Raw genomic sequence first — 26,319 nt, 5'->3', positions numbered from 1 at the left:
ACTTAGCTGGCCTCTTCCTTTTGCACAGTCCCTCTTGTCCTGCACCCGGCTTGCTTTCCTGCCCAGGCCCAGAAGGCTGCTAGTTTGAGTTCCCAACCACAGCCTAGTCCTATGTCCTCATTGTCTCTGCTGGATGACACAGACTGTTGATTCTTGCCATTGAACCATGACGATTACAAGTCCTGATGCCCTTCTCAACAGAACTGAGGAGCCTTAATCCTGTCCCCCTCAATGTTAGAAAGAGAAACCCCACACCAGCTGAGAAAAAACTAGAGCCACAGAGCTCCAAGATTATCTGGATGCATGTTTTATTATCATTCAGATGATGATCATGGACAAGGGGAAGGCGCCTAGAGGGTTATATACAAGTTCAGCATTCAGGGCTGTTTACATACGCCCGCACATCTTTATTCCCACAACCGCCACACAGCACAGCACAGGATGCCTCCACCTGCCATCATTCCCCTAAGCAGAACATAGCCATGGGTCAGGGCTCTGCACACCCACAAAAAGGAGGCCCAAGAAGCAGAGGAGACCCCCAGTTCTGGAGGTAAATAAAGTTGACATGTGGCAAATCTTGACTCATGGAGCAGGGGATAGAAACTGGATTTGGACATCACATCTTCAATCCCACCCTGACCTCACTGGCTGCTGGACCCAGTCACCCTGCTCCTCTCTGGGGATCCCTTAAAAGACACAGAAGGGTCATTTTTAGCCAGGGCTAAGGAAGGGGAGCAGCCTGTGGGGGTGCGGGGAGAGGGACTCTGGGATCTGTCCCCTGCCAACAGTGCAAAGTGGGGAAATCCAGGGTTTTAATTCAGGCTCCCGTTCTCATGTCCCTGAAGGGAGAGGGGGAACAAGGCCAGAGAACTGGGTGTTGTACATACAGGGGGCTCGGGTTTATGGTCAGGGATCTAAGGAGGAGGGAAAGAAGGGGTCACAAAGGGAATAGGACCCACAGGACTTAAGACATTCTTAGACCCCAAACTTGATAGGAAGCTGGGTTCACTCCTCCAGGGGCTCCCTGGCCCAGGCCGCCCGCCGCCCAGGATGCTGCCGCTTCTCCTCAGCCCCCTGACCCCTGCTCAGGTCATCCAGGAGCCCCAGCAGGAGGCTGGCTTGACCACAGGCTCCCTGAGGCTCACATGGGCCTCCCAGAGCCCTCTTGCCCGGATGTTGGCGTTTCTCAGGCATCAGCTCTCCCTCCTCCACCTCCTCTTCCTCTTCTTCCCAGCTCCTTTGGGCCTTGGGATCTGCCAGCCGTCTGCCTGGGTGCTGCCTCTTGGTGAAAGTGTACCCAAGCCAGGAGGAGCGCCGGCCAGGGTGCTGCCGCTTCTGCTGGGTTACCTCTGACCATGCAGCCACATCCTCCCGCCGGCCAGGGTGCTGCCGCTTGTGGGGGCCCATGGCCCCTCCTTCTTCTTCCTCTTCAACTCCGTCTTCTGCCTCCTCCTCCTCCCTTTTGCCAGGATGCTGACGCTTGGAGAGCCAGTCGGGTTGAATGATCTGGGACTCTGGGGAAGGAAAGGGGCCAGTGAGGGACCTCCTGACCCCCAAGTGCCCACTCCAGCCTTGCTCCTACTTAAGGCAGATTCCCTGCAGCACTCATCCAGAGTCACAGCCTTGTACAGCCTCTTAGACATCACAGACACACACACAGATACAGGTGGTCAAAGGCATGACCTCTGGTTCTAGTCCTAGCTCTGCCACCCCCTAGCTGTGTGACCATAAGCAACTTACTTAACTTCCTGAGCCTCAGTTTTCTTCTGTGTGAAATGAGTAATAACAGTATCAGTCTAAGAGCTTGTTAGGATGATTAAATAGTGTGATAAAGTGTTTGAAGGGCTTAGAACAGTGCCTGGCATATACGAGTCTAATAAGTAGTAATTAAAACTGTCACATACAGAGAGACTTTTTCTCTATCCCCTGCACAGAATCTTCCCCACTGGAAGCCTGCTCTCTGTAAAACATTCCCAGGATGGGCATGGAATAGAAATCTGATCTCAGAAAAAGGTCAGCTCATGATCCTGCGGAGGTTATGGCCAACAGTTTCTAAGCTTCTGAAAGGCAAGAGTTTGGATGACCAAGTTGCTCCCCACCTCTGCATCTGGGTTTCCCCCAACCCTCTTGGGGGCCTCTGGTAGGAAGGACAGACCCACCCCTCACCTGATTCTCCATCGTCCTGATTCCCTCGCAGACGCAGGAGGTCTTCCTGGAGGAGGAGGAGGCGCTCTGCCTGGCGCAAGAGGTCGTCCAGGCCTGCGTGCTCACCGGCCTCGTGCTGGGCCACCTCCGGCTGGGCGCGGCTTCCCGGAATACCAGCCACGGTCAAGGTCAACGCCAAGGCGAGCAGCAACCAAGGGCCAGGCATTTCAGGGCCTAGGATTGGGAGTACAGAGAGTATAAGCAGGCGGCGCCCCTCTTCCAGCCCTCCACCACCTCCCCCTTTCCTGTCCCAGCAGGTCCCCAAGGTGGGTAACAAATTCAAACACCCTCCTGCGGCCAGGACCACCTGCTACCTTAGGGTGGGGTAGGGGCAGCCTCAGGCTCTGAGTGTCCTCACCCACAGAGATGCTTGGAGTACCTGCCCGCGCCCAGTTGTGCCTGCGCGAGCCTGGAAGCCGTGGGAACCCCATCGCCACCGCCACTCCTCAGTGTCACCCGGAGCTGGGGAAGCCAGCGCGCTGCAGGCTCGCCAGGAGTGTAGCCACCAAGAGCGCGGGGGCCCGACGGCCACAATGCTAATTCCTGCGACGCAGGCTAAGATTCTTCCTGGCGCCACATTTTTGGTCCAACGCTCCTTTCCCAACATTCGAATTCCCATGTCACCGTTCCAATTCCAACTCTTAGATTCTATTTCCAATGCTAAGATTCTTTGGCTAAGCTAGGAAACCACCAGTTCTGACTCTAAAATCCTAATTTCAACGGTGAAATTGTTTCTAACACTGAGGCCGACACTCTAAGGCTAAGATTCGAGTCCAACGCGAAAATCAGTCTCTAACGTCAGGATTCGGATTCTAACCCTCAGGCTCTGACGCCGGACACCCAGCTCTGCCCAGTTCTGCCCCGACGTCCCGGCGCGGACATACAGCTGCCATCTAGGCAGGGGTGGGATGGAGAACTTTCCATCCTACCGACACTGGGCGCCGAGCGTTGCAGAGGCCGGGACGTGAGCGCACAGGAGTGAACGCCACTAGTGTGCCCGCACCACCAGCTGCCTCGTCCAGTCCGCGGCCCGCGCTGTGGAAGCCGCCGGGGGTATGAGCGCAGCGCCCCAGCCGGTGCGCGGGTGCCACGCTCCGGGAGGCGCTCGGGGGACAAAAGCCGCGGCTTCTTCCCGGCCTCACCCAGGGCTGGTGGACGGGGCTCCCTTTCCAGTGCTCCCGGACCCTCCTGCGGGGAGGCGAGGGAACAGAGATGGTTACCTGCCGGGCGCGAGCTCCGCGGGACCGGTCCGAGATCCTGGGGCTCCGAGTTCGGAGTTTTGGGGCCTAGAGCCGACGGATCAGGAGGCGGGGAGCGCTGGCAGGACCCGGACCCCGCTGCCCGCTTCTCGGAGGGGGCGCTGCTTATATCTGCGCGGGGGCGGAGGCGCGGGTGAGGTCAGCGGGGAGGGGTCGCGGACTCCGGGAAGGGGCGCTGACGGCAGCCGGCCCCGTGGGTACCCCGCCCGCCAGCTCCCCCGGAAATCTGGGGCGGGGGCGGCGGGAGCGGCGGGGGCGGCGGGGGCGGCGGGGGCGGCGACGAGGCGCGAGCCGGAGCCTGGGGTGCTGATGTTGGGTCGTTTCTGCACCCGGCTCCGAAGGTTTGTTGTCTAAGAGAACGCTCATGGAGAGGACAGAGGGAGGCAGAGAGATAGCGAATCACACCGTTAAAACGAGACACACAGGAGGATAGGAGATAGTGACAAAGACTGAAGGAGGCACACTGAGAGCAGAGACAAACACCAAAGAGGCACAGGGAGAGACAGAGACAGAGAGAGACAGAGAAGGAGAAAGAGAAGGGGGGAGAGGACAGAGGAAAAAAGTAGGGGACAATTGGGACTTGGGTTCTGATCTTGACTGTGTCACTTCTGGCGAATGCCTCTGGCTCCCTGGGCCTCAATTTTCTCATCTGTACAGTGGGAGAGAGGGACAGTTTTCAGAATGCCAAACCTGGTAGCCTGGGGCCACCACCTGCTCACAGATGGTTTTGTTTGACTACCACAGTGATTTGAAAAAAAAAACTGAATAACTAACATTTAAAAACCAGGAAGAATTTGGGACCAAGAATTTGGCCAGCTGGAGCTGAGCCTGGTTGCCCCAGTCACCAAGGCAGGACATTGGAGTTTGTGGCCCCTGGACCAGAAAGAAGTCTGTTGGCGCCCACCCCATCAAAGCAAAGGAGGAGAGGGGATGTAGGGAGGAGAAAAGCATGGATGATAAGGCTCTTGTTCCTCAGTCAGTCCCCAAAATCACATTGGAAGAGAACACTGCCACATCTAGTCCTGAGTACAGCCTCCATCCTGAAACACTTAAGGGGAACCCACAGTGTGCCAGGCTCCTTGGTCAGCCTCAGACACAGAAGTTAGTCAGGCCTACTTAGAGGGAACTACATTTTAGGTGAGGGAACATCAGTGAAGTCATCTCCTACCTCTAGACCATCTCAACATTAGTCTGCCTCCCCATACGATATTTCTTCAGCCTCCCATTTTATTTTATTTTAGTTATTTTTTTATTTAAAATCATTTTTAATGTTTTACATATTTTAGAAAGAGAGAGAGACAGAACGTGAGCAGGGGACGGTCAGAAAGAGAGGGAGACACAGAATCTGAAGCAGGCTCCAGGCTCTCAGCACAGAGACTGATGCAGGGCTCGAACTCACCAACTGGAAGATCATGACCCCAGCCAAAGTTGGGCACTTAACTGACTGAACCACCCAGGTGCCCCCAGCCTCACATTTTAATTGAGTACATGTTGAATGCCCCCAGCCATGCTGGGGGTCTGGAAAGAGATTCCAAAAGTGTTCAATTATCACTCCTTCCCTTGGCATTGCACCAAACTTTCTACCACATCACCACAAACTCACATCACCTGGCAAGATAAACAAAGTAGAGACTATTAGTCCCACTTTATAGACAAAGACGCAGAGGTTTGGGGAGGCAGAAGGACTTGGAACATAAGAGGTGGGAGGGAACTTTCAGATCCCCAGCTAGAGTCCTCTCCTCATTTTTAGACGAGGAAACCGAGGCCCATAGAGATGACCTGATCTGCTTCCTGACTCCCCTGCACCCCCAGAGTCAGAAAGTTGGCTGGTGTAGACTACAAACCTGAAACCTGCTTCATCTCCCAGCCAGACTCCAGGATTTGAAGACTCGCCATCCATACTAAGCATTAAATCAGACAGACAGACAGACCTATTATCTTTCACATATAAGGAAAAGGTGTAAATTGATAGAATCTCTATGGGTGGTAACCTGAAAATGTAACACATATGTACCTTCCACAAGACATCCCACAGACACCCATACCTGTGCACAAGGATGTATGCACAGACCATTTGGTGCAGCATAGTTATTAGAAGCCAGAATTGGAAACAGCCTGGATGTCTGTTCATCATGAGGTGTCTGCTTAAATCAACTAGGACCAAACTAAAACTATGGGTATTATATTCTGACTTTGAAGAATGAGGCAGTTCCCTATGTACAGATGTGGAATAAGCTCCAGGACATATTGTTACATGAGAAAAAGCGGAGCAGAGAACAATGTGTACATCATGTGCACGCATGTGATGGCGCGGGAGATGAACTGTTATGCTCTTCCGCAGAGTGTCTCTCTGGAGGGATGGGTGAGAACAGTGCAGATAGGGAACAGGGAGCTGGGGAAGCCAGTGGTCCGGGGCTTGCTTTTCATGGTCAGCCCTTAGTGCTGCTTGAATTTTCTCTCTTTGCATCATTACCTATCTACAAACCAACAAGCAGCACCAACAAAACAAAACAACAGAATGTCATCTGAGGCATAAAAGGAGTGATAAGTGTGGATGGATAGAAAAGCTGTCTGGTAGAGGTTGAGCCGGCTGGAACCCATTTGATGTGTTTCTATAATCAGGGATTTGAGTTGTCTCTTAGGAGGACAGTTCCTGGAGGGCTGGGAAGGGGATGGGAGAGGAGAGTTCTCACATTGCCCAAGGGACTAGAGAGGATGGTACAGGCATCTGATCGTCCTTTCCTCTGTTTGTCCTTTCCTCTCTTCCTTTCCTTCCCTCAGCAAATATTCATTGAGCGCCTAGAAAGTACCAGGACCTATTCTGGATCTTGGGCAGTGTGTTAACTTGCGTTTCTGATGCTTTGACCTGGGGGGGGCGGGGCGTGGGGGGGGGCGGTTCTGGCTGACTCTGGGGAAAGGGCCTCTCCCAGGATTAGCCAATTCTTAGAGATGATAAGGGACTCACCTGGGAACACCTTTCATAGGCAAACTAACCAATCCAGAGCCCACACCCCCACCCCCCCGAGGCTGCTGCCTCCTTGCCCTTATCACCCTAAGCCCAGTACCGGACAGCTACAGTTACAGATTGCCCCTAAACCCCAGAGCCAATGAAGTTATTCAAACCAGCCAATCCTAAACCTGTTTACCCTGCCTCCCCATTCCTTTGTTCCTTCGTTCCCTCAGGCAGAAACAACAATTAAGGCACTGGTCCACCTTCCACCTTTCCCCTACCCCCTGCTTCCTCTGCCTCCTTACTACTGGATCCTGGTGTGACCAGGATCTGGCCAAGCAAAAAGGATCCTGCTCTGGTCTCTCACTGAGCTGACAGTCCAGTCGTTATGTCGCACATATTTTTCTCACTTGCTTTTATTTTTTCTCTAACAATACAAGTGTGCTTGATTTTCAAGACTGTAATTGCTTATCAGATTAAGACAGCTATGCTTTTGAAAATGAATAATGGGATAGTTTAATGGTGAGTTTGTACATTAATTTGTAACTCCCAGTGCCTGCCCACCCACCCCTACCCCAACACACACACACACACACACACACACACACACATCCCTTCCCCCCCCCCCCCCCCCCAACACACCACAGACACCTTCCTACAGGAGGTCTTTTGAGTCTCAGGGTGGGTTCTGATTTTCCAGACTCTGTCTTCCCTAATTTCCCCTGTCTTCTCCCTCAAAGTCTCTTTGCTCCCTGTTCAAGGATGTCTTCTATATATTTTAGGGTCTTTTTCAACTCTGAGCTATATAGAAGGGCCTGAAGTAGGCCCATCTCAATTATGTATTAATATTTTTTACATAGTGGTTTCCTAAATTAAACTTTTTATTTTGAGATAATTGTAGATTCACATGCAGCTCTAAGAAATAATACAAAGAGGCTGTGGGTACCCTTTGCCCAACTTCTTTTAATGGTTGCCTCTTGTAAAACTATATAGTACAAAGTCACAACCAGGATACTGACATTGATACAATCCACTGATCTTATTCAGATTTCCCCAGTTTTACTTGTACTCATTTGTGAGTGTATGCACTTAGTTCTACGCAATTTTATCACACGTGTAGGTTTGAGTGTGGATATAGACTCAATTCTTTCCTTTATATTCTGTTTTTGCTGTCAAAACAATGAAGGTCTTCTTTTCCTCAAGATCATAAAAATTCCAGGAAGAAAAATCCATTTAGTGTCTGCTTTTTCTCCATAGAAACTCATCCCAGAAATCTCTCTAATCCATATTTCCCTTTACCCTTTCCATTGGAGATTTTTGACCCAACTGAGTGACAATTCCTTGATGAATCCACTGGAAACTTTTCAGTTCTCATTTCAATCACTGATTTATTTTTCTATTCAATGAATAGTTCCAGTATACACACAGGTGTCAGGCATAGGCCTGGCCACACCATGGGTGCAGAAGGGCAGGGGGTGCAGGGATGTACAAGGTAAGAGACAGGTGGAAAGCAGTCAGATCTCACGGGGCTTTATTGGCTCTACAGAGTAAGGAGTTTGGAATTTATTCTCAAGGCAGTGGGGAAATAGAGGGGTTAAAGCAGGGGAGAGATGTGACCTGATTTGTTCTCTAACCATCCATCTGGCTGCTTGGTAAATTATAAGCTTATGGGGGGCAAGAGGGAAGCAGCAAAGCCAGTGAGGAACCTCCATGAAACCCTCGCTCCTTTGTGAAACTCTTCTGCCTGTCTCATCGGGTTGTTCTCTTCTGCTTTCGGGCTCTCCTTCTGCTATGCTTGGCTGTGGAGTGGGCCCCACTGAGCCCAGTGTGTGTCTGCAGTCACCCCAAGCACCATCCCCAGGCCTCCTCATCTCCACTTCACCAGGCCACATGCTGGTGCCTCCCAAATCAGCTTCTCCACAGAAAACTATGTGGCCCTCAGAAAGAAAGAGCCCCTCCCAGGGCGATCCTCTCCTGCAAGCAAGAGAAAATACAACCCAAACTGGCTCAGGCAAAATAAAAGGCGGATGTACTGGTACATGTGACCAACAACGTAAAGACCTAGGACTAGCTTCAGGGATGGCAGGATCTAGAGGCTCAAATGATGTCATTCAGAATCTGTCCTTTTTCTCCGTTTGTAATCTCCACTTTCCTCTAGATGGCTTCATTCTCCGGCTGAGTGTCCTCAAAGGTGGAGAAGTAATCATGGGCATCCCTGGGATCACACTGTCCCAGCTGAGTTACCCTAAAAGCAAAAGAGCCCTTCTCATTCCCAAAAGTCCCAGGGTTAGTTCCCATTGGCCCGGGCTGGGTCACATGCCCATTCCTGAACAGACCACTATGATTCTGATTGGCCAACGGGTCAGCCTATCTGAACAGCATGGACTCAGGGGGTCCTCCAAAGGTATATTGGGTTTCACCCACTAGAAGAAGAGGAGCTGAATGACAAGTACATAAACAACACAGGTCTCCTACGTCCCCATTGCACAGATGAGGAAACCAAGACACAGACAGAGGAGAGGGTTGCCTGAGTCCCTCAGTGAACCAGCAACAACCTCAAGACCCGTGCCCTACCCCATTTTTCCTTCACAGTGTCTGGGTCAGGGTTTTCTCTAAAGAAACTGGAAGAGGGGATGCCTGGATGGCTCAGTTGGTTAAGCCATGGACTTCGACTCAGGTCATAATCTCATGGTTTGTGGGTTCAAGCCCCACATCGGGCTCTGTGTTGTCAGCGCGGAGCCTACTTTGGATCCTCTGTCCCCTTCTTTCTCTGCCCCTCCCCCACTCTATCTCTCAAAAATAAATAAACATTAAAAAAAGAAAAGAAAAGAAACTGTAGTGGCCAAATTCTTACTGGCACACTGGGTTCTGCTTTACACTCCGTGTCCCATCCCCAGCCCCAAGAACTTGTTCTTTTCTTGTAGGCAATAAGTTGCCATTAGGAGAGTGTCATCTTTTCTGGAAACTCTAGGGAGGCCTCCCCCTAAATAACATCAAGCCCCGAATAAATGGCTCTCTACTGCAGGGATTTCAGACACCCTGACAGGAAGAGGGCTCTTTGGGTGCCAAGAGGACTCCTGGCAGCTGACTACTCTGCTTCTATTTAGGCCTCCCTTAGTCACTGCCCAGCTTCTGGCAAAGAAGCGCTAACTCAGTCCATTCCCTCCAGGACCCTTCAATTCCATACACATTCACTGAGCACCAACTCCATATGGGCAGTGTGGTAGGTGCCAAGGAATACGGCGGAAGGTAAACCTTGCATGGCTCCCTGCTGCTTATGGGATCACATCCTTAGCCTGGTATAATTCCTTTATAATCTGGGCACAATCTTGGCTCCTCTCCTGCCAGCTCCCCTTTACTCCATGTCCAGTCCTGCCCCCAACATCAACCAGTGAAACTCATTTTGCAGACATGCTGTCTAATCTCACACCTCCATGTTCTCGCCCCTCTCCTTGCCACCTGCCACTCGCGGGCCACTTATTCATTCTTCAGAGCCTACTGCAAATGCCCATTCATCTATTCATTCATTCATCTGTCCTTTTGTTAACTTAACGAACTTAAATGTACATAAACATGAGACCGAGCAGGTCATATGTTGGGTGTTAGGGTCACTGAGAGGGTCCAGATAGGAATATTGTTCTGAGGATGTTAGCAGTCTGGGAGGGGAGAAGCGCGTGTCCATATAAGTTGTATTATGGCATACTGTGAGGTGGAAAGCTCTGGGGCGGGAACAGACCCAACCTGTGGGATCAGGGATGGCTTACCACATGAGTCTTGGAGTTACACTGGATGAAAGGGCATGCCAGGAGGCTTTCTCTGACCACCCTGGCTGAAATAGGTACCCATCACACCCTCTTGTGTGACTGCATCTTGTTCCCTGCTATTTTTCAAGGTCCCGGCACATAGCTAGCACTCAGTAAAGAATTTTTAAATTAACGACTACATGAATGAACGCATTCAGCCCAGGGTGAACGAACACAGGCTGCCTGGCCCCGTCTTTCAAGCTGAGAGGGCACAAGGACAGCCTCCCCCCATCACCACATATGAGGTAGACAGCATGTTTACCAGCAGAAAGAGCGGGCAATGTGAGGAGCAGTCTTGGAGGTGCACAAAGAGAGACCCAGAGGCCAGAGCAATCAGAGGAAGCTTCCTGGAGGCAGAGGGCAGAAGCCAGGCCCTGGAGGATGGAGAGAGTCAGGACAAGCAGAATCAGAAGCAGATGAGCTCAGGCTGTTTGAGGACCTGCTTCCTCTCCCCTTCTTGAACAGAGACTCTGCGCCCCCGCTTCCCCTCCCCAGAGCAGCATGGTCCAGAGTTGAATAACACCCAGGGACTGTTGAGGCTGACCACTATGAGACACCAGGCAGAGTCTGCCTGTCTGGGCTCAGGGCCAGGCCAGGCTTCCACACTTACAGTCTAGGCTGACAAGCTGAAGCCATGAGGCCCCACCAACCCAGGGCCCTGTGCCCCCGTGAGGTCTTATATCCATGCTGAGAGACCAATCGCAGGTCTGTGTGGTCTAGATGGTTTCCAAAGAGCCATTTTCTGCCCAGCTGGAGTTTGCTGAGTGGAATTCGGGCTCTGGGAGGGTGCCAGGGGCTGCAGGAACACTGCCAACCCACAGGGCTGGTGTGGATGCATAGGAGGGATTTCTGATGAGTGCTGTCTGATGCATTTAGCCGACACAGAACACGTGCACATGTGTGTGGGTGCCCCTGGCTGCGCACATGTCTTTGCATCTACTGCACATGCCCCTTGTATGTGTGTACATATACATAGCCCATGTTTGCATGCTGTACACACATTCATAGATTTTGCCTTGTGTGTATGTGTATACACATGGGTATTATGTATATGGTATGCACAGATTCGTATACAACTTTGCCTCGTGTGTATGGGTGTACCTGTGTGTATACGCGTATGGGGGTCCAGGTCTGTATGGTGTGCACATGGGCATGTGTGTTTGTGCCTAGGCCTAGGTCAATGTGTACACGTGTGGCACATGTATCTGTGGCTTAGTTTGGGACAGGGCCTAGTGGTCATCTTAGGGCCCAGTTGGTCACAAGTGACCCTGTCTGCTGAGGGAACGTGGCTTGAGATCAAACGTGCTACCCATGAATAGGACATCCTCACTACCCCCTTCAAGAGTTATCTGTTTGTTCTTCCATTCTCTGTTCTCTGCTGGCTAGTCTGGTAAATTAACTTGTGTTGATATAAGAGAAGGAATCTCCTTGAGGACGGAGTCTGTGTTCATCTCCCACATGGCTTGGTGCAGGGTAGGTGCCGAGGAGAAGGTAAGTACTGGAGAGGGACAACAGATAAGAACTGAGAGGATAGGAGGGGCTCTGTCTTGATTTCAGCTCAGGTCCTGATCTCTCGGTTCGTGGGATCGAGCCCCACTTCCGGCTCTGCACTGACAACATGGAGCCTGCTTGGGATTCTCTCTCTCCCTCTCTCTGCTCCTCCCCAGCTCATGCATGTGCACTCTTTCTCTCTCTCAAAATAAATAATACATTTTTTAAAAAATCGAGAGAATGGGGAACCATCTCCTGGGTGCCCTGAATACATTTTCTTGTTTAATTCACACAGCTCTATGAGATTGGAATCATTCTGTCTGTTTAAAGGAGCCAAGGCTCAGAGAAGGGAAGTGACTTGTTCAAAGTCACACAGCCAGGACCTTGGATTTGAACTCAGGTCTGTGTTATATACCAAAGCTTTTTCCAGTCAAAGCCATCCTTCAATCCAGAATCTGGTATCTCAAAGCCCATAATAAAGAGTGAGTCTCTGACTTTTGAAATAACATCAAGCTTATCTTGGGATCATCTCAGGAGAATATATGCTAATTCTGATGTGGATGGAAGTGCTTTGTCGGGTGGGCCAGGGTGGGGGCGGGTGATAGATGGCTTGACACCTGTGAGCCACAGTTTCTGGATGATCAGACACCTCGTCATCCATCAGGCATGCCAGAGATAACAAGCCCCCACTTCTGCCATTGCTTTTGTTATTACAAGAGAAAAATGAAAACCAACTCCAAATCACCTTGGCCATTTAGGTATATTTATCTTGCTGTCAGCCATAAGCAGGCTCTATCTCAATGTTCCGGGCTAATTAGAGCTTGTTTTCAGAATACATGGAGTCTACACCCCAAGGAGCAGGTATTAATCTGCTGTTAATACTGGGCCATGAGTCAGGGTGACAACAGGTGGAGGAGGAGGTTCCTGGCGGGTCCTGATTGAGACCTTCATTTTGGCCCAACAAGATGGCAGTCTCCTTCCTGAAAATCCAAGTATTCCTTTTCATGGCTCCATGAGAATCGACTTATGAGTCTCGAGTGGACTCCAGGATTCTTTGGCCACCCATATCCATCCTTTGATTTTCAGTAAGCAGAAGGACCCCTCTTTCCTTCTGGAGAATTGCCTTATCTCCATCCAGCACAGTCCTGATGGGATTCTAGCCACACTGCCCCATTCCCAGGGCAAGGGGTCAGCCTATGGAAACTCTCTCCTGGGATTTAGACTCTTAGGTGGAGAGATGCAGAGCTGTTAGGGCAGACATTCATTACAGCAGGCACAATAGCACTAGAATAAGATAGTGGAAAAGTCTCTGCTGCCTGGACCCTTGCAGGACTCCCTTTTTAGCCTGGAGCCTGAGCCTTTGGTCTTCCTGTTGAGCAATAAATCTCCCTTTTCAGCTAATTTAGCTAAATTTGGGCTCTGTTCTTTGCAATCCTGACTGATAAGGCCTCCTCCTCTGTACTGGGGTCTCATGAGAATCTAGAGTCATAGATTCAAATCCTGGCTTTGATTTCAGGAAAGAGAGGAGGAGGGAGGGAAGGGGTTGGGAAAGGAATAATGATGACTGGAAAGGGTAAGGGGATACAGCTGGGTCAAATGGATATCAAGGACAATAAGAGAAAAAGGAATCCCAGGCAGAGGCCCAAAGGTGTACCAGAAATATTCCCTATGTGTTTATACATAATTCTCACCAAAAAACTTGAAAGCCTCCTTATTCCCATTTGTATAGGAAGCTGTTATTTTTTTCTGGTCAGCCTCTAGTCCCCTTTCTTCTTATGATAGAATCCTGGTTTTACAAAGGAGAATTATTCTCTTCTGCCTTTGGATTTGTTGGTTTGTGTAGGGCTGGCACCACCTTGGGAACCATGTGACCAAGGACTGGCCAGTCAGGGTTTGAATCTCCCCAGCCACAGGGATTGGTTCAAGGACAGCTGTATGGTCAATCCAGGCCAATGAGATTCAAACTTGAGACTTTTACTGAATTATTTACTAAGAAGTGTTCTTTTCATGCTGGGGTTGTGGGATGTAAACCCAGAACTGGCAGGGTCCATTTTTGCCACTTTACAAGAAGATTCTACTTGTGAATGATGCCACCACAGAATTAGTTGGACCAGAAGGTAGGAAGTCACTGGTTTTTCATGACAGGATAAGTTCCTTTTTTGTTTAAGTCAGTTTGGGCTGCCCTTTCTGTCACTTGCAACCTAATGACTAATAGATAAAACTCAAAGAAGAGAGGGTATCCTAGGGCTGGGCCATGTCTCGTCTCATGCTAGGGCAGGGAAGAAGCACCACAGGGCACCAAGCAGATTCCCTGGCCTTAGCCTCTGCCTTAAACTCTGAAGGCCTGTGTTCAAGTGCCAGTTCTGCTACTAATTCAGGGGGTGGGGATTGGTACATCGCATAACATCTGTAGGGGTCAGTTGTCTCTTCTAGAAAGTGAGGGTGATGATAATATAAAACTTTCAGCCAACTAATTGGTTACTACATGCTAGTCTTCATGCAAGTGTTTTCCAGCATTATTACATTATATCTGCATAAAAAGTGAATGATGTAAGCATTATTATTATTCCCATTTTATAGATGACAAAGCTGAGACCCAAAAGGTTAGGCAACTTGCCCCAGGTCACCAAGTAGAAGACCAAGTCTTTGACTCAACCCCTTACACAACCTCTCAGATGTTAAAAGTGTAGCTAGCCAGGAGGGGATAGGGTGCAGGCAGCTTTGTCTTGCCTGCTGGTTCACCAAGCACCCAGCCACTTTTTGACCTAGTCTGCATCTTCAGGGGAGCTCCAATTCTACTTGAGTAGTATTCCTTTTTTTTTTTTTAACATTTTATTTTTTAAGTAATCTCCATACCCAATGTGGGGCTTGAACTCACAACCCTGAGATCAGGAGTCATATGCTCTCCCAACTGAGCCAACCAGGCTGGCTACTATAAGTAGTGTTCTTATAGGGAAACCACCCAAAGTCTTGTAAGCACCTGAACAAACAAAGCAAGGTCAAGACCATTCACAAGGTCAGGATCATGGGAGTTAGGCTGGCCCCATGGACAACATCTGATCTGGACTTTCAAAAGATGGGTCATTTCCCCTGGTCTCATCTATATGTAGCCAAAGGGAGGCCAGAAAGCTTTTAAGAATAATAGTGGTTTGGGAGATGGAAGGAAGGAAGGAAGGAAGGATGGAAGGAAAAAATAAGTAAGTAAATCTATGAATGAGTAAGTAAATGAGATAGAAGCTGATTGGTTATATTAGAAAAGCTGGAGAAGAAGGGGTAGGCACTCAGTAGGTACAGCCACGGTGGGCAAGTGGAGAAGTGAAGCTAGCCAAGGGCAGGAAACCAGCTCCCTCCCTGCAGACTCACCTAGCCCTAGCCCTCATCATTTCTGATACTTTTATCAGCACTTGGCCAGGAGTCACTTGTGGGCATAGATCTAGGGCACAGATTCTAAGGGGAGAGATCACAAGGAAGGGCTGCTCTTAATTCTAGCCCACAGCTATGGCAGGAGGTGGACCAATGCCATCCATCACAAGCATCCTGGGTCTGGCCCTACCAAAGGCCGAGACCAGGCACATCTCCACAGTTACTCTGAGGGCCCAGCCGGCTACAGCAAATGAATTTTCCTTTATTGATTTTGGGGTTAGAGAGCAATTCAAGACAATCACGAATAATGCTCAGATAAGCAAGGGCTTCTGAGGGGGGAACAGGGCCACAGAAAGGACTCTGGAATTTCATAGACCTGATTTCCACTCCTAGGCCCACCACTACCTTGCTATGTGACCGTGTGCAAATAACATCACTGCTCTGAGCCTCAGGTTCCTCATCTGTATAGAGCAGGGCTAGTGAAACGTACCTCCCAGGGGTGTCATGAGGAAATGTGGAATGTGACGGGCATCATGCTTGCCTGAAACCGAGTAGGCACTTGGTAAATGACAGCTCTTTATTGTTCTGACCTTTCCCCCGAGTAGACACTTTTGTCATCAGAAACAAATATAGTTCATTTGTTTTTAATCTAAAATAACAAAAGTGTGTCTGCTTATGGTCTTGGGGGAATGTATTGGTCAGAGTCCTGCCAGGAAATAGGTAGCATCCCCAGATCGGTTAGTCTGAGGATAACTTCATGAAAGGACTGTTTACAAAGTATGAGCAGAGTGCACAAGGGATAGTGCAGTACCCAGGGAAGGTGAAAGAAGACCTGGTAGCACTTCTAAGCCCAAAGGGACAAGAGGGGACAGCAGTTAATGGGGTCCAGAGAAAGGGGGCATTGGACTGTGAGAGTCTTGACAGGAGCAATCAGTTGAGGGACCTCACAGTGGGTGAGCCTAGAGATTAAATACCACAACCTCTTTCTTCTCCCACCTTCTGATCCTCTCTGGGACTCACCACTGGCAGAACCCAACAGGAAACCAGGGGCCAAGGGAGCCATTGGTAAAGGCTGGCCTCCCAGGCCTTGAGCAGGAAGGGGGAGGGTGCAGAGTGGATCCAGAGGGTCAAACAGAGGGATCCAGCACAAGGGTTTCTGAACATCCTGTTGATAATAAACTTGAAGACCCCATCTCATAAACAGGCTCTTAAGCCCCCCTCTTCCACAGTCTAGACCTGGCCATTTGCAATTACAGCCAGCATCCCATCGTGTAGAGAGGAATGCAGCAGTGACAATGTTCTGATGAAGGATAAGCTTGGTCCTTTCTGGGACTCAGCCTGAGGGTGGGTACAGGACACTGGGGCACCGATTGCTCTGAGGGACGGGCATGGCCGGATGTCACACAGCAGCACTGAGGACAGGCTTCACACCAGAGGCGGTCTGTGATTAATGAGCCACTCAAGTCCAGTGGGTGGAGAAATTAAAAGAAATTAAAAAAAGAAAGTTTAATAAATTCTGGCTGGCGTCATGCAGAGCGAGAAACCCTCCCACGCTATTATGGACAGTCATTTTTCAGTCTGTATGCAGAGAAGTCACAAATGGATTCACTGCGGCTGTCAGGATGATGGGGGCCCTTTCCAGTGCCCTTTACAAAGCCCTGACGCTTCCACTCTGGGTTTGGGATGGCAGGCTGAGTGCTGACCTGCCTCAGCCAGGTCACAGCAACCAGGCTTGTCCATGCTGGGGACAGAGGCCAGGGGCACCATCTCCTCAGATGGAATGGAATGAGCAAGGAAGGAGGGCGTGGGGAGGGTGATGGAGAAGATGTCACCCACTCATCCCACGCAGATATACACACGTGGAAACTAATAAGGGGACTCAGACACACACAAGGACACACAGAGACATGAAGAAAGATACACAGGAAGAATGTGTATCTCAACAGGGACTCATACAGACACACAGAGTCACATACACCAGAGAAACAGACAAATACACACAGGACACTTACAAGTACACCAAAGCCACACAGACAATATATGGGAACATACAGAGATATGAGACACACATACGGGAACACACAACAAGGATACAGGGACACATAGAGTCATAGGTACAGAGATAAACACAGTCAGAGACACACATGGGGAGCCAGACACTCACAGAGACTTATATGAAGATACAAAGACACACAGACCCACAGGAACACACAATAGGGACACATGCTGAGTCACTTACACACAAAGACACAGAGAAGGGTACACAGAAACCCCAGATATGCCCCAATATACAGAGTAACAGCCTCAGGGACACAGGTGCAACGCACACACACACACACACACACACACACACCCCACTCTGGAGGGGCTCTAAGAGAAGGCAAAGAGCCCTTGCTGGCAGAGGTCGGAGCTGTGTGGCCTCAGAAAAGACTCTTAACTAATCTCTCTGAGCTTCAGTGACCCCATCTAGAAAATGGGAGTCATAATCCTTACCACATCGCTGCTGTGAGGACTGAATGGGACAATGACACCAAGTGCCAAATAAGGGGTTTAATAGCAGGACACCAAATGTATGTTGGGAAAGTCCATTAACAACACAACGGACTATATTTAAACAACAAAAAAAAATGTCTAGCTGCCCAAAAGGGACTATCCCAGGGCAAGCACTTGTTGGATTACAGCCCATTAAGCAAGGGTCAAGCCCAAGTGGAACCACAATAAACTCACTGACCCCACCCCCCACTACTCTGACTCTAGGCCCAGAACTCAGAGTCTTTTGTGGTCAAGCTCCCAACCCCACCCCACCTCATCTCCACCACTCTTCCCAATCTCTCAGCCCCAATCCTACAGTTTCCCCACTTTCCCCAGACAGGCCATGTGTTCCCTGCCCCCAAGCCTTTAGCCATGCCATCTCCTCCATTGAGGGTGCCTACCCTCTCCTTCTGCACCTGCAAATCATATCCCTCCTTCTCCTACTTGAGTCCTACTTGTTGTGTAGGAAGCCGTTCCTGGCACCAGTGACCTCTCTCTGTCCTGCTCTATAAAATTATGACTTTTCCTTTCCTTCATTTACAACTGAGCCTCAGAGAGGTGAAATGACTTGCCAAGGGTCACACATCTCAAAAGCAGTAGAGCTGGGATTGGAACTCAGGTCTATTGGAGTCCAAAGCCAGTCTCTTTTTGTTACACTCTCTTAGGCCCTAGAGATCAGAGGTTGTATTTCATGCACGTTTCAATAGTTTCCAGCCCGTAAGGATTGGAATATAAGGAATACTGCAATAAACATTCTTATGTTTTAGATTGTGTCTTTATTTTTATTTATTTTTTTAATTTTTTTTTTCAACGTTTATTTATTTTTGGGACAGAGAGAGACAGAGCATGAACGGGCGAGGGGCAGAGAGAGAGGGAGACACAGAATCAGAAACAGGCTCCAGGCTCTGAGCCATCAGCCCAGAGCCTGACGCGGGGCTCGAACTCCCGGACCGCGAGATCGTGACCTGGCCGAAGTCGGACGCTTAACCGACTGCGCCACCCAGGCGCCCCTAGATTGTGTCTTTAGCATGAATTCTCAGCAGTGAAATTAATGGTCAAGGTGTGTCTTAGCCTGTTTGGGCTGCTGTAAGAAAATACCACAGACTAGGTGGCTTTTAATTTTTTATTTCTTTAATGTTTATTTTTGAGAGAGAGACAGAGAAAGATAGAGCATGAGTGGGGGAGGGGCAGAGAGAGAGGGAAACACAGAATCCTAAAGCAGGCTTCAGGCTCTGAGCTGGCAGCACAAAGTCCGACATGGGGCTCGAATTCACAGACTGCAAGATCATGACCTGAGTTGAAGTCGGTCACTTAACCAACTGAGCCACCCAGGTGCCCCAGACTAGGTGGCTTTTAAATAGCAGACATTTATTTCTGACAGTTGCAGAGGCTGGATCAGGGAGCCAGGTCAGGAGAGGGCCCTCTTCCAGACTGCAGACTTCTCTCTGTGTCCTCACACTGTAAAAGGGAGCAGGGAGGTCTGTGGGGGTCTCTTTTATAAGAACTTTCATGAGGGCTCCAACTTATGACCTAATCACCTCCCCAAAGGTCCACCTTATACTACCATTACATTGGGCACTAGGATTTCAACTATTAATTTGGCGGGGCATTGGGGGCAGGGGAACAAAACATTCAATCTACAGTAACTTGTATGAGCATTCATTCATCCCATAGATATTTCTCACCACTTTCACGGCTACCACTTTGTTCCATGCCATCGTTACTGCTCACATGCATGTCTACAGAGGCCTCTTACCTGGACACACTACCTCCCCACTTCTTCCTGTGGTATTTTGATTAATTGGTCCCCTTTCTTCACCCCTTCCTGCAGCCGCACACTTGCCAAGGCCTCATCACAGATCAAATGGATTTCCCTGACCCTTAACTTTGGCCTGGGCCACTGCCTTGCTTTAGCCAATGGGATAGAGCAGAAGTGGGCCCGTTTCAAGTTCCTTGGCCATTGACATGAGAACATGCCTCTGCTCACACACTGCTGGTAGATGAAGGATGAGAAACACGTGCAGCAGAGCCACCCCAACTGCAGACTACAAGAATAAGTGACCTTTGGGGCCCCTGGATGGCTCAGTCCATGAAGCATCTGACTCTTGGTTTCAGCTCAGGTCGTGATCCCAGGGTCTTGGGATCGAGCCCCACCTTGGTCTCTGTGCTAAGTGTGAAGCCTGCTTGGGATTCTCTCCCTCTCTCTCTCTCTCTCTGTCCACCCCCTGACTTGCACACTCTCTCTCTCTAAAAAAAGAAGAGAGAGAATAAATGATTATCATTTTAAGCCACTGAGTTTGGGGGTGGTTTGTTATGCTGCACTCTTGTGGCAATAGCTGATATGACTGATATACACCCCTCTAATCTATTTTCCACACACTGCCAGACTTATCTTTTTAATCTTTTCTTTTATAATTTGTCCTTTATGTGCTGCAACCTTTTACCATTAATCTGCCTACTTACTCCAAAGCCTTGCCATTCTATGCCCCAGGAGGCCAGGAACGAACTGATGAGAGCACAGAAAGCAGAGGTGACTGATGAAGCTAAGGTATGCCCAGATCTCTTGCCAGTTCATTAGGGTTGACCACAGCCAAGGTGGCCCATGTGCATGAAGTGGAAGAAGCCCAAAACCTTCTCTAGAAGGGGGAGAGGAAGAGCCAATACCTAGCACTTGCCAGATCTCATATCTCACCATGGTCCTTACCATCCCCATTCACCCGGAAGGTAGCAGAGGCTTGCCCAGGGTTGCAAGGTGAAGAGGTGGAAGTAGTGGGATTGGAACGCCGGCCAGTCTGTTGCCAAAGCAGCTTCTGCTCTCCAAGCCTTGGCTGGCCTGACCCTGGGCTATCAGATGGAACCTCTCCCCAGGACCACCTCTTCGGCTTCTGGTTGGCCCATGGATATGGCTACTTACTGGCTGTGTGACCACAGCAAGTGACATTACCTCCCTGGACCGCTAGACGGTAAACCCTGTGCGGGCAGGGACTTTCTTTTGCTTATGGCTCCATCCTTTTACCGGAAACAGAGCCAGGAGCTTCATACGTGTTCGGTGAACGAATGAGTAAGCCAGTTCGCCTATAGTTTCATCAGAGTGACGGCATTTCTTCTGTCGAACACCGGACAGGATGGTGCTTGAATATGGAGGCGATTTTGATCACCCCTGAAAGTAGGGAGCCCTGGGAGTCAGACTGGCCTGATTCCAGCCAAACTAGCACCCAGGTAAGGTGACTCATTTGTTCCTCAGTTTCTCCTCCGTCAAATTGACCTTCCTGCATTGCCTACCATGGGGATGTGGTGGGGATTGACTGAGATGTACACATAACATGCCTGTTCGTCATATCAGTGCTCAGTAAGTGGGCCATTATTATCTGGACTAAGGGTAACTATTTAGGCTAAATGACCAGCACAAGAGAAGGTCCAGAAGCCTCCAAACCTCCTGGAGGAGAAGGTCTGGATCTTCATCCATGCTCTGCCCTATCAAAGGAGGCCGTATGAGCATCCAGGACTCTTGCTCTGGGAAGACTGGGGGGGAAAGGGATGAGAAGCAGATTTCTGGTTGTTTCGTACCTGCTCTGAATTAGGCACCTGCTGAGCTGCCCTTAGAGAGGAGGGGGGTGGAAGTGGCAGGCACTCATAATGAACACAGAGCTCATCCAGGCAGGGCCTGGCCATTGATCGTCTGGCTCTTGGCTCCCGGCTCACTCCAGCAGCAAAGGAGGAGGGAGGCAGAACGCACATGTCCCCAGGATCTGTATACAAGTGTCCAGATGTCCGCATGACCCTGGAGTGGAAATGGAGAGGTAGTGAGGGAGACGGCCAGGGGCCTCCAGCATCTGTGTTCAGTCTCTAGGGAGGGCAGCATGAGGAGAACCAGGTGAGTCTGGGCACTTTCCCTTTCCTCCAGTCCTTACGACCATCTCACACTGGAGGACTCTTACCCCTGTCGAGACTGAAGCTCAGAAGTGATTTGCCCAAGGTCACACAGCTGGAAAAAGGGTATGACTTTTAGTCTAAAACCCAAACACATAAAAATTGTCACTTTCTAGATTAGAACTTCATTTCTGTCTCAAACTCCCTTTCTTCCAGGAAGTGGAACCTTAATCTCCCTGCCCCTATGACCCAATCCCTGGGGTTCTGTGTTGCTTTTCTATTGTTGCCTAAGGAATCACCCCAAAACTCGGTGGCTTAAAATAATACCAAGATTGGTATTATTCTCTTGGATGGTTCTGGTAGCCTGCACTCAGCTAGGTGGTTCTTGCTCAGGGTCTCCTGTGCTTTGCAGTCAGGCAGTGGCTGAGGCCGGAGGTACCTAGAAGGCTCCCTCAGTCAGCAGCTGAAGCTGGCTGCGGCCTGGAACACCTACGCGTGGACACTCCGAGTCACCTGGGCTCCCCTCACAGCATTGTGGCCGGGTTCCAAGAGCAAGCGACCTAAGCAAACCGAGTCAAAGTTGTGTCACCTTTTGTGACAGCCTCAGAAGTCACAGAGCAGCCTTGTGCAATAGCCACATGTCACATTCAAGGGGAAAGAAGTAAGTCCCGAAGTCCCACCCCTCCATGAAAGGAGTGTCAACATCTCCTTGCAATACGAGCCTGTGGGATGGGAGAGCCTGTGGAAATCCTGACAATACCATCTCTCCCCTGCACGCAGCCTGCTCCTGCATGCTCTCCAGTCATTGGTCCACACTGTCTGAGACCCCCCTCCCACAGGGCCCTCACTGCGAGATCCCCCTCCCTGGGCCTCTTGGGTCACATCTGTGTCTCTTGCAATACAGGGATCACTGTGCTGTTTCTCACACTAACCTGGAGCACCCAGGGACCCCGTGAGGCCCCCTCACAACCCAAGCCCCCATTTCTTCCACCTCTCACCAGGCTGGACAGAGTGAGACAGGGGACCTATAGCAGTGAGAGTCCAGACAGGAAACAAAGGGCTCAGCACATAGTAAATGCTGAGCGAATGTTAGCTTCTGTTCATATGATTATTAGAAGTTACTGTGAGAGCACACAGCAGGGAGAAGCTCCTTCTGCTGGAGGTATGGGAATAGTTAGGGCAAGTCTTATGGAGGAGGTGACATAGGCTGGATTTTACCAGCTGGGAAAATGAGAGAAGGGACAGTCTAGGGACAAACGACCAGAAGCGCAGAAGGTATAGGAGTGTGAGAGTCAACTGAGCTTGCAGGCTGTGAAACTTGACCGGACAGAGGCCCAAGCCTGCAGCCTGGGGCTGGTTGGGAAGGCCCCACCTGCCCAGCCATCCTGGGTGTGTGAGCACAAAGCTGGCGGGAAGGCAGGCTGGAGAAGGGGCTCTGTGCACAGGCCCACTCTGACCCTCCAGCCCAGCCTTCCCAGGACAGGCAATCCCAGCCCAGGAACCTCAGTGTATTGAAGCAATTAGACTCTGCCGACCTATCTTCCAGCTTTGAAGCCCCTTCCCTTCTGGCTGGGTGGGGGTGGACCGCACAGGATGTGCTCAGTGCCTTCCCAGGATAACGGAGTCAATTAGAGGCTTTGCCAGGAGGTAGCGGAGCATGTAATAACTCTTGTTGTTTCATCACGGGCACTGTGTTTAATTTAGATAAGTTTGCTGCTTGGCAAAGGAGAAAACTGCAGTCCTAGGGGTTGGCGAGAGGGGTGTCTGTTTGGATTTCCAACCGAGTCCCACCATCTGGGCTCCGTGCACCCCCTGCCCATCGCCACCTCCTGTCACCCCCTGGCACCTTCTGCAGACTGGGGCTCCTCGGACTCCCTGAGATTCTGACCCAGTGGGTCTGAGTGGGCCCCAGGTGATTCTGAGGCAGGTTACTCAGGAACATACTCAAAAACCCCTGCTGGGTTAGGGCGAGGTCACAAAGGACCTTGAATGTCACTTAAAGAAGTTCAAACGACTCTAGTCTACTTGTTTTGTAGTGGCTAGGGCAAGATTTACTTTGAAAGGAGGGGTTTGAAGCCAGAGCTAACCAACCCCAGAGTTTGATTTGACAAAACTCATTTGTTCTTCAGATAAATGTTCATCAGCACCCCGCTCAGGGCCACAACTTACTCTGAGGACCCTGAGGTGGGAAAAACTACTCCAGTCTGGCTGTGGGTGGCAGGGAAACAGACATGGTAATGGGAACTTGAAGAACCTGAACTGTCACAGCGCCACCACAGCCTGAGGAATGCAAGGATTAACTCTGCTTCCCAGAGGTGGAGGCTTTGGGGCTGGGTCTTAAGGAGTGAATAGGAGTTTGCCAGGCAAAGCCAGCAGGAGGGGCAGGATGGAATGGAGGGAGGCAGTTTGGACTTTCTTCTTTTCCCACAGGGTCTGGTTTATTTCAGTATGATGGCCTGCCTCATGCCCCTGCCTCACAGACCCCCATGGTGGCTCAGGTGACCTGGTTTCTCCTGGCTCCCTGTACTCAACGCACTGACCATCTCTAAGACCCACACCCCACCACCAACACATACACACATCCAGAGGCCGGCTGCCTTGAGTCATATGGCAGAGTGGGAACATCAGGGTGACAGCCTTCCTTATCGTCACACAGTTAAGGGTTCCAGCTACTGCACAACCCTGGGAAGGGTCTTCTTTTTATTCTTTGGGCTTTACAATTTTTTTTTTCCATCTCTGGGTCTATTATTCTCACAATTAATTAATGTTCCATTTGACTAATAGGATATAACAAAAGCAGCTGGGGTCACCCAGAGGCTGGGGGGCTGGGATAATTGCACATCTTGCGAAGGAGGGGGAGAGAGCCTTTAGGGGCTAGCAGCCTTGGGGTGGGGGTGGTTAGAGGTGGACGAGGGCTCCTCCGCACTGCTTGAGAGGAACCCAGCAGAGTGAGCCCACCCCACTTCTGTACCTTTGTCCTGGCTGTTCCCTTCTTGGGGGGCTGCTCTCTGCCCCTCTTCAAAGTCCCACTGCCTCCACTGTCTCTTCATCTCTCCAGCTCCCAGGAAAGCTGGGGCAGTAGTTCTCAAATTCAGCAGTGGTGAGAGACACCTGAGGCCTGTGTGTCAAAATGCTGGCTCCTGGCCCCGCTCCAGGAAGTTGATGAGTGAAACCCCAGGAATCTGCATTTCAGCACGGCTCATCCTAGTGCTTCTGATACAGGCTGAATTCAGACAAACTTTGGGAAATCATGATTTGGACAACAAACTGCATTCCCTTCTTTTATAAAGGGGAATAATCAGAGTACCACCCCACAGCACCATAAGGATCTGGATCAGGCCCGCCCACCGGAAGCACTCAGTAAACAGCTGCCAAGGTCATTGTCACAGGCTCCACAGGGATGGTGTCTGTGTGTTCCCCTGCTGTCCCCAATCCCCCACACAGTGTGTGGCTCCAGATGGGTGATCAATAAGCAATTGAAGAATGGTTTTCTTTGGGCAGCTCCAGGAGGCAGAGAGGGAAGGAGAGCAGCTGAAAATTATTAATTCACCCTCCTATACTGTTTGAATGTTTGAACATGAACCATGAACACATACCACTTTCACAATTTTAAAAACTTGTGTTTTCTGGTAAATGACTAAAAAACCTTCTTGAGGCTTTGTATGAAGAACGTATTCTCTTCATAAGGGTTTTGAATTACTAAGATCCAAGTGCAAAAATCTAGTTCCATATGGCCTGTGGATGCCTGAAATGCCCTGGGAGTTTCTTTAAATGCAGTTTCATGGGCCCTGCCCTGGGTCTCTGAATCACAATTTCTGGGGCTGGCACCAGCCTTGCTAACAAGCTCCCCGACCATCATGCTCTGTAAGTGGGAGAATCCCTGGAGAGCACTGGAAGCAGGTAGCTGACACCCTGAGGGCAGAGACATCTTTGTACTTGCCTCAGTCCCCACCACCAATCTACGCGTGTGGGAACGCAGAAAAGACTTCCTTGATGGATTAAAAGGGCACTGAGACCCAGAGAGGGGCAGTGAATTCCCCTAAGCCACACAGCAAGCAAGTGAGAGACAGCAGAGGGGGGCTGGTTAAGAGCTTCGGTTTGGAGCCAGACATGTCCTGTTAAAACAAAACAAAACAAAACAAAACAAAACAAAAAACAGCTGTTTCCTTGATCAGCTGTGTGGCCTTGGACAACTACCTTCACCTCCCACAGCCCAATTGGCCCCTTCATAAAATGGAGCTATTCATTCCTATCGCAGTGAGTGGGAGTGTAATAAAAGTAGGAATGTAAAGGTGCTTAGCATCACACCTGCTCGGTTGCACTACATGGAAACCGCTACTATTGGAATCGGTATCATACTTGTCAACATCCTTATGACTGAAAGGCCGCACACAGCAGGGGCTAAACACCCAGGCCCTGGAATCACTGGCTCATGTATGATGAGAGGGAACTTGGACAAGGCCCCACCATATGGAGCCTCGGTTGCCTCGTCTGTAAAATGGAAACCAGGATGATACCCATAATACCTACCTCATAGGGATGCTGGGAGTTGGTATTTGTAAAGCTCTTAGGACTGCACCTGGCACAGAGTGAGTTCTAAGTGCATGTTGGCTGTTATTATCAGCAGCTTGGACTGGAAGCCTGCTGCACCCCGGGGATGAAGCGTGCCTGCTTGCTTCACTCCTCATCCCCAGTGCCTCTGGAAGTCCCGATAAAAGCTGTCTCCATAATGAATGTACCTCTCAGCCAAGCACGGCTGTAGCCACACTGCTCTGACGAACGAGGCCTTGGCGGCAGCACCAACATCCACACAATTAAGCAGCTCAACTGCACGGGGCAGGTGGAT

General features: G+C 50.2%; 1 protein-coding gene and 1 non-coding gene across 3 annotated transcripts in view; both read right to left on the bottom strand.

The window, feature by feature from the left end:
• Positions 1-304: 304 nt before the first annotated feature.
• TRH (thyrotropin releasing hormone) overlaps positions 305-26,319 on the bottom strand; it is a 46,128-nt gene continuing 20,113 nt past the window's right edge. The window contains exons 1-3 of one of the 2 annotated variants that reach the window (XM_047838551.1): positions 3,426-3,568; positions 2,167-2,379; positions 305-1,514 (exon numbers count right to left, since the gene is read on the bottom strand). In XM_047838551.1, the coding sequence (XP_047694507.1) occupies positions 1,006-1,514; positions 2,167-2,371 (714 nt within the window). In that variant the 5' untranslated portion in view covers positions 2,372-2,379; positions 3,426-3,568 and the 3' untranslated portion in view covers positions 305-1,005. Of the gene's footprint in view, positions 1,515-2,166; positions 2,380-3,425; positions 3,569-26,319 lie in introns of those variants that run through there. The other variant, XM_047838560.1, reaches the window with a different exon arrangement.
• On the bottom strand, positions 14,562-14,634 carry TRNAR-CCU (transfer RNA arginine (anticodon CCU)). Its single transcript has one exon. It is a non-coding gene; the product is annotated as a tRNA-Arg (tRNA).

The sequence above is a fragment of the Prionailurus viverrinus genome, chromosome A2 (assembly GCF_022837055.1).
Source record: "Prionailurus viverrinus isolate Anna chromosome A2, UM_Priviv_1.0, whole genome shotgun sequence".
NCBI classification, from domain to species: Eukaryota; Metazoa; Chordata; class Mammalia; order Carnivora; family Felidae; genus Prionailurus; species Prionailurus viverrinus.
The sequence above is the reverse complement of the archived record's forward strand: the minus strand, read 5'-3'. Positions and strand labels throughout refer to the sequence as shown.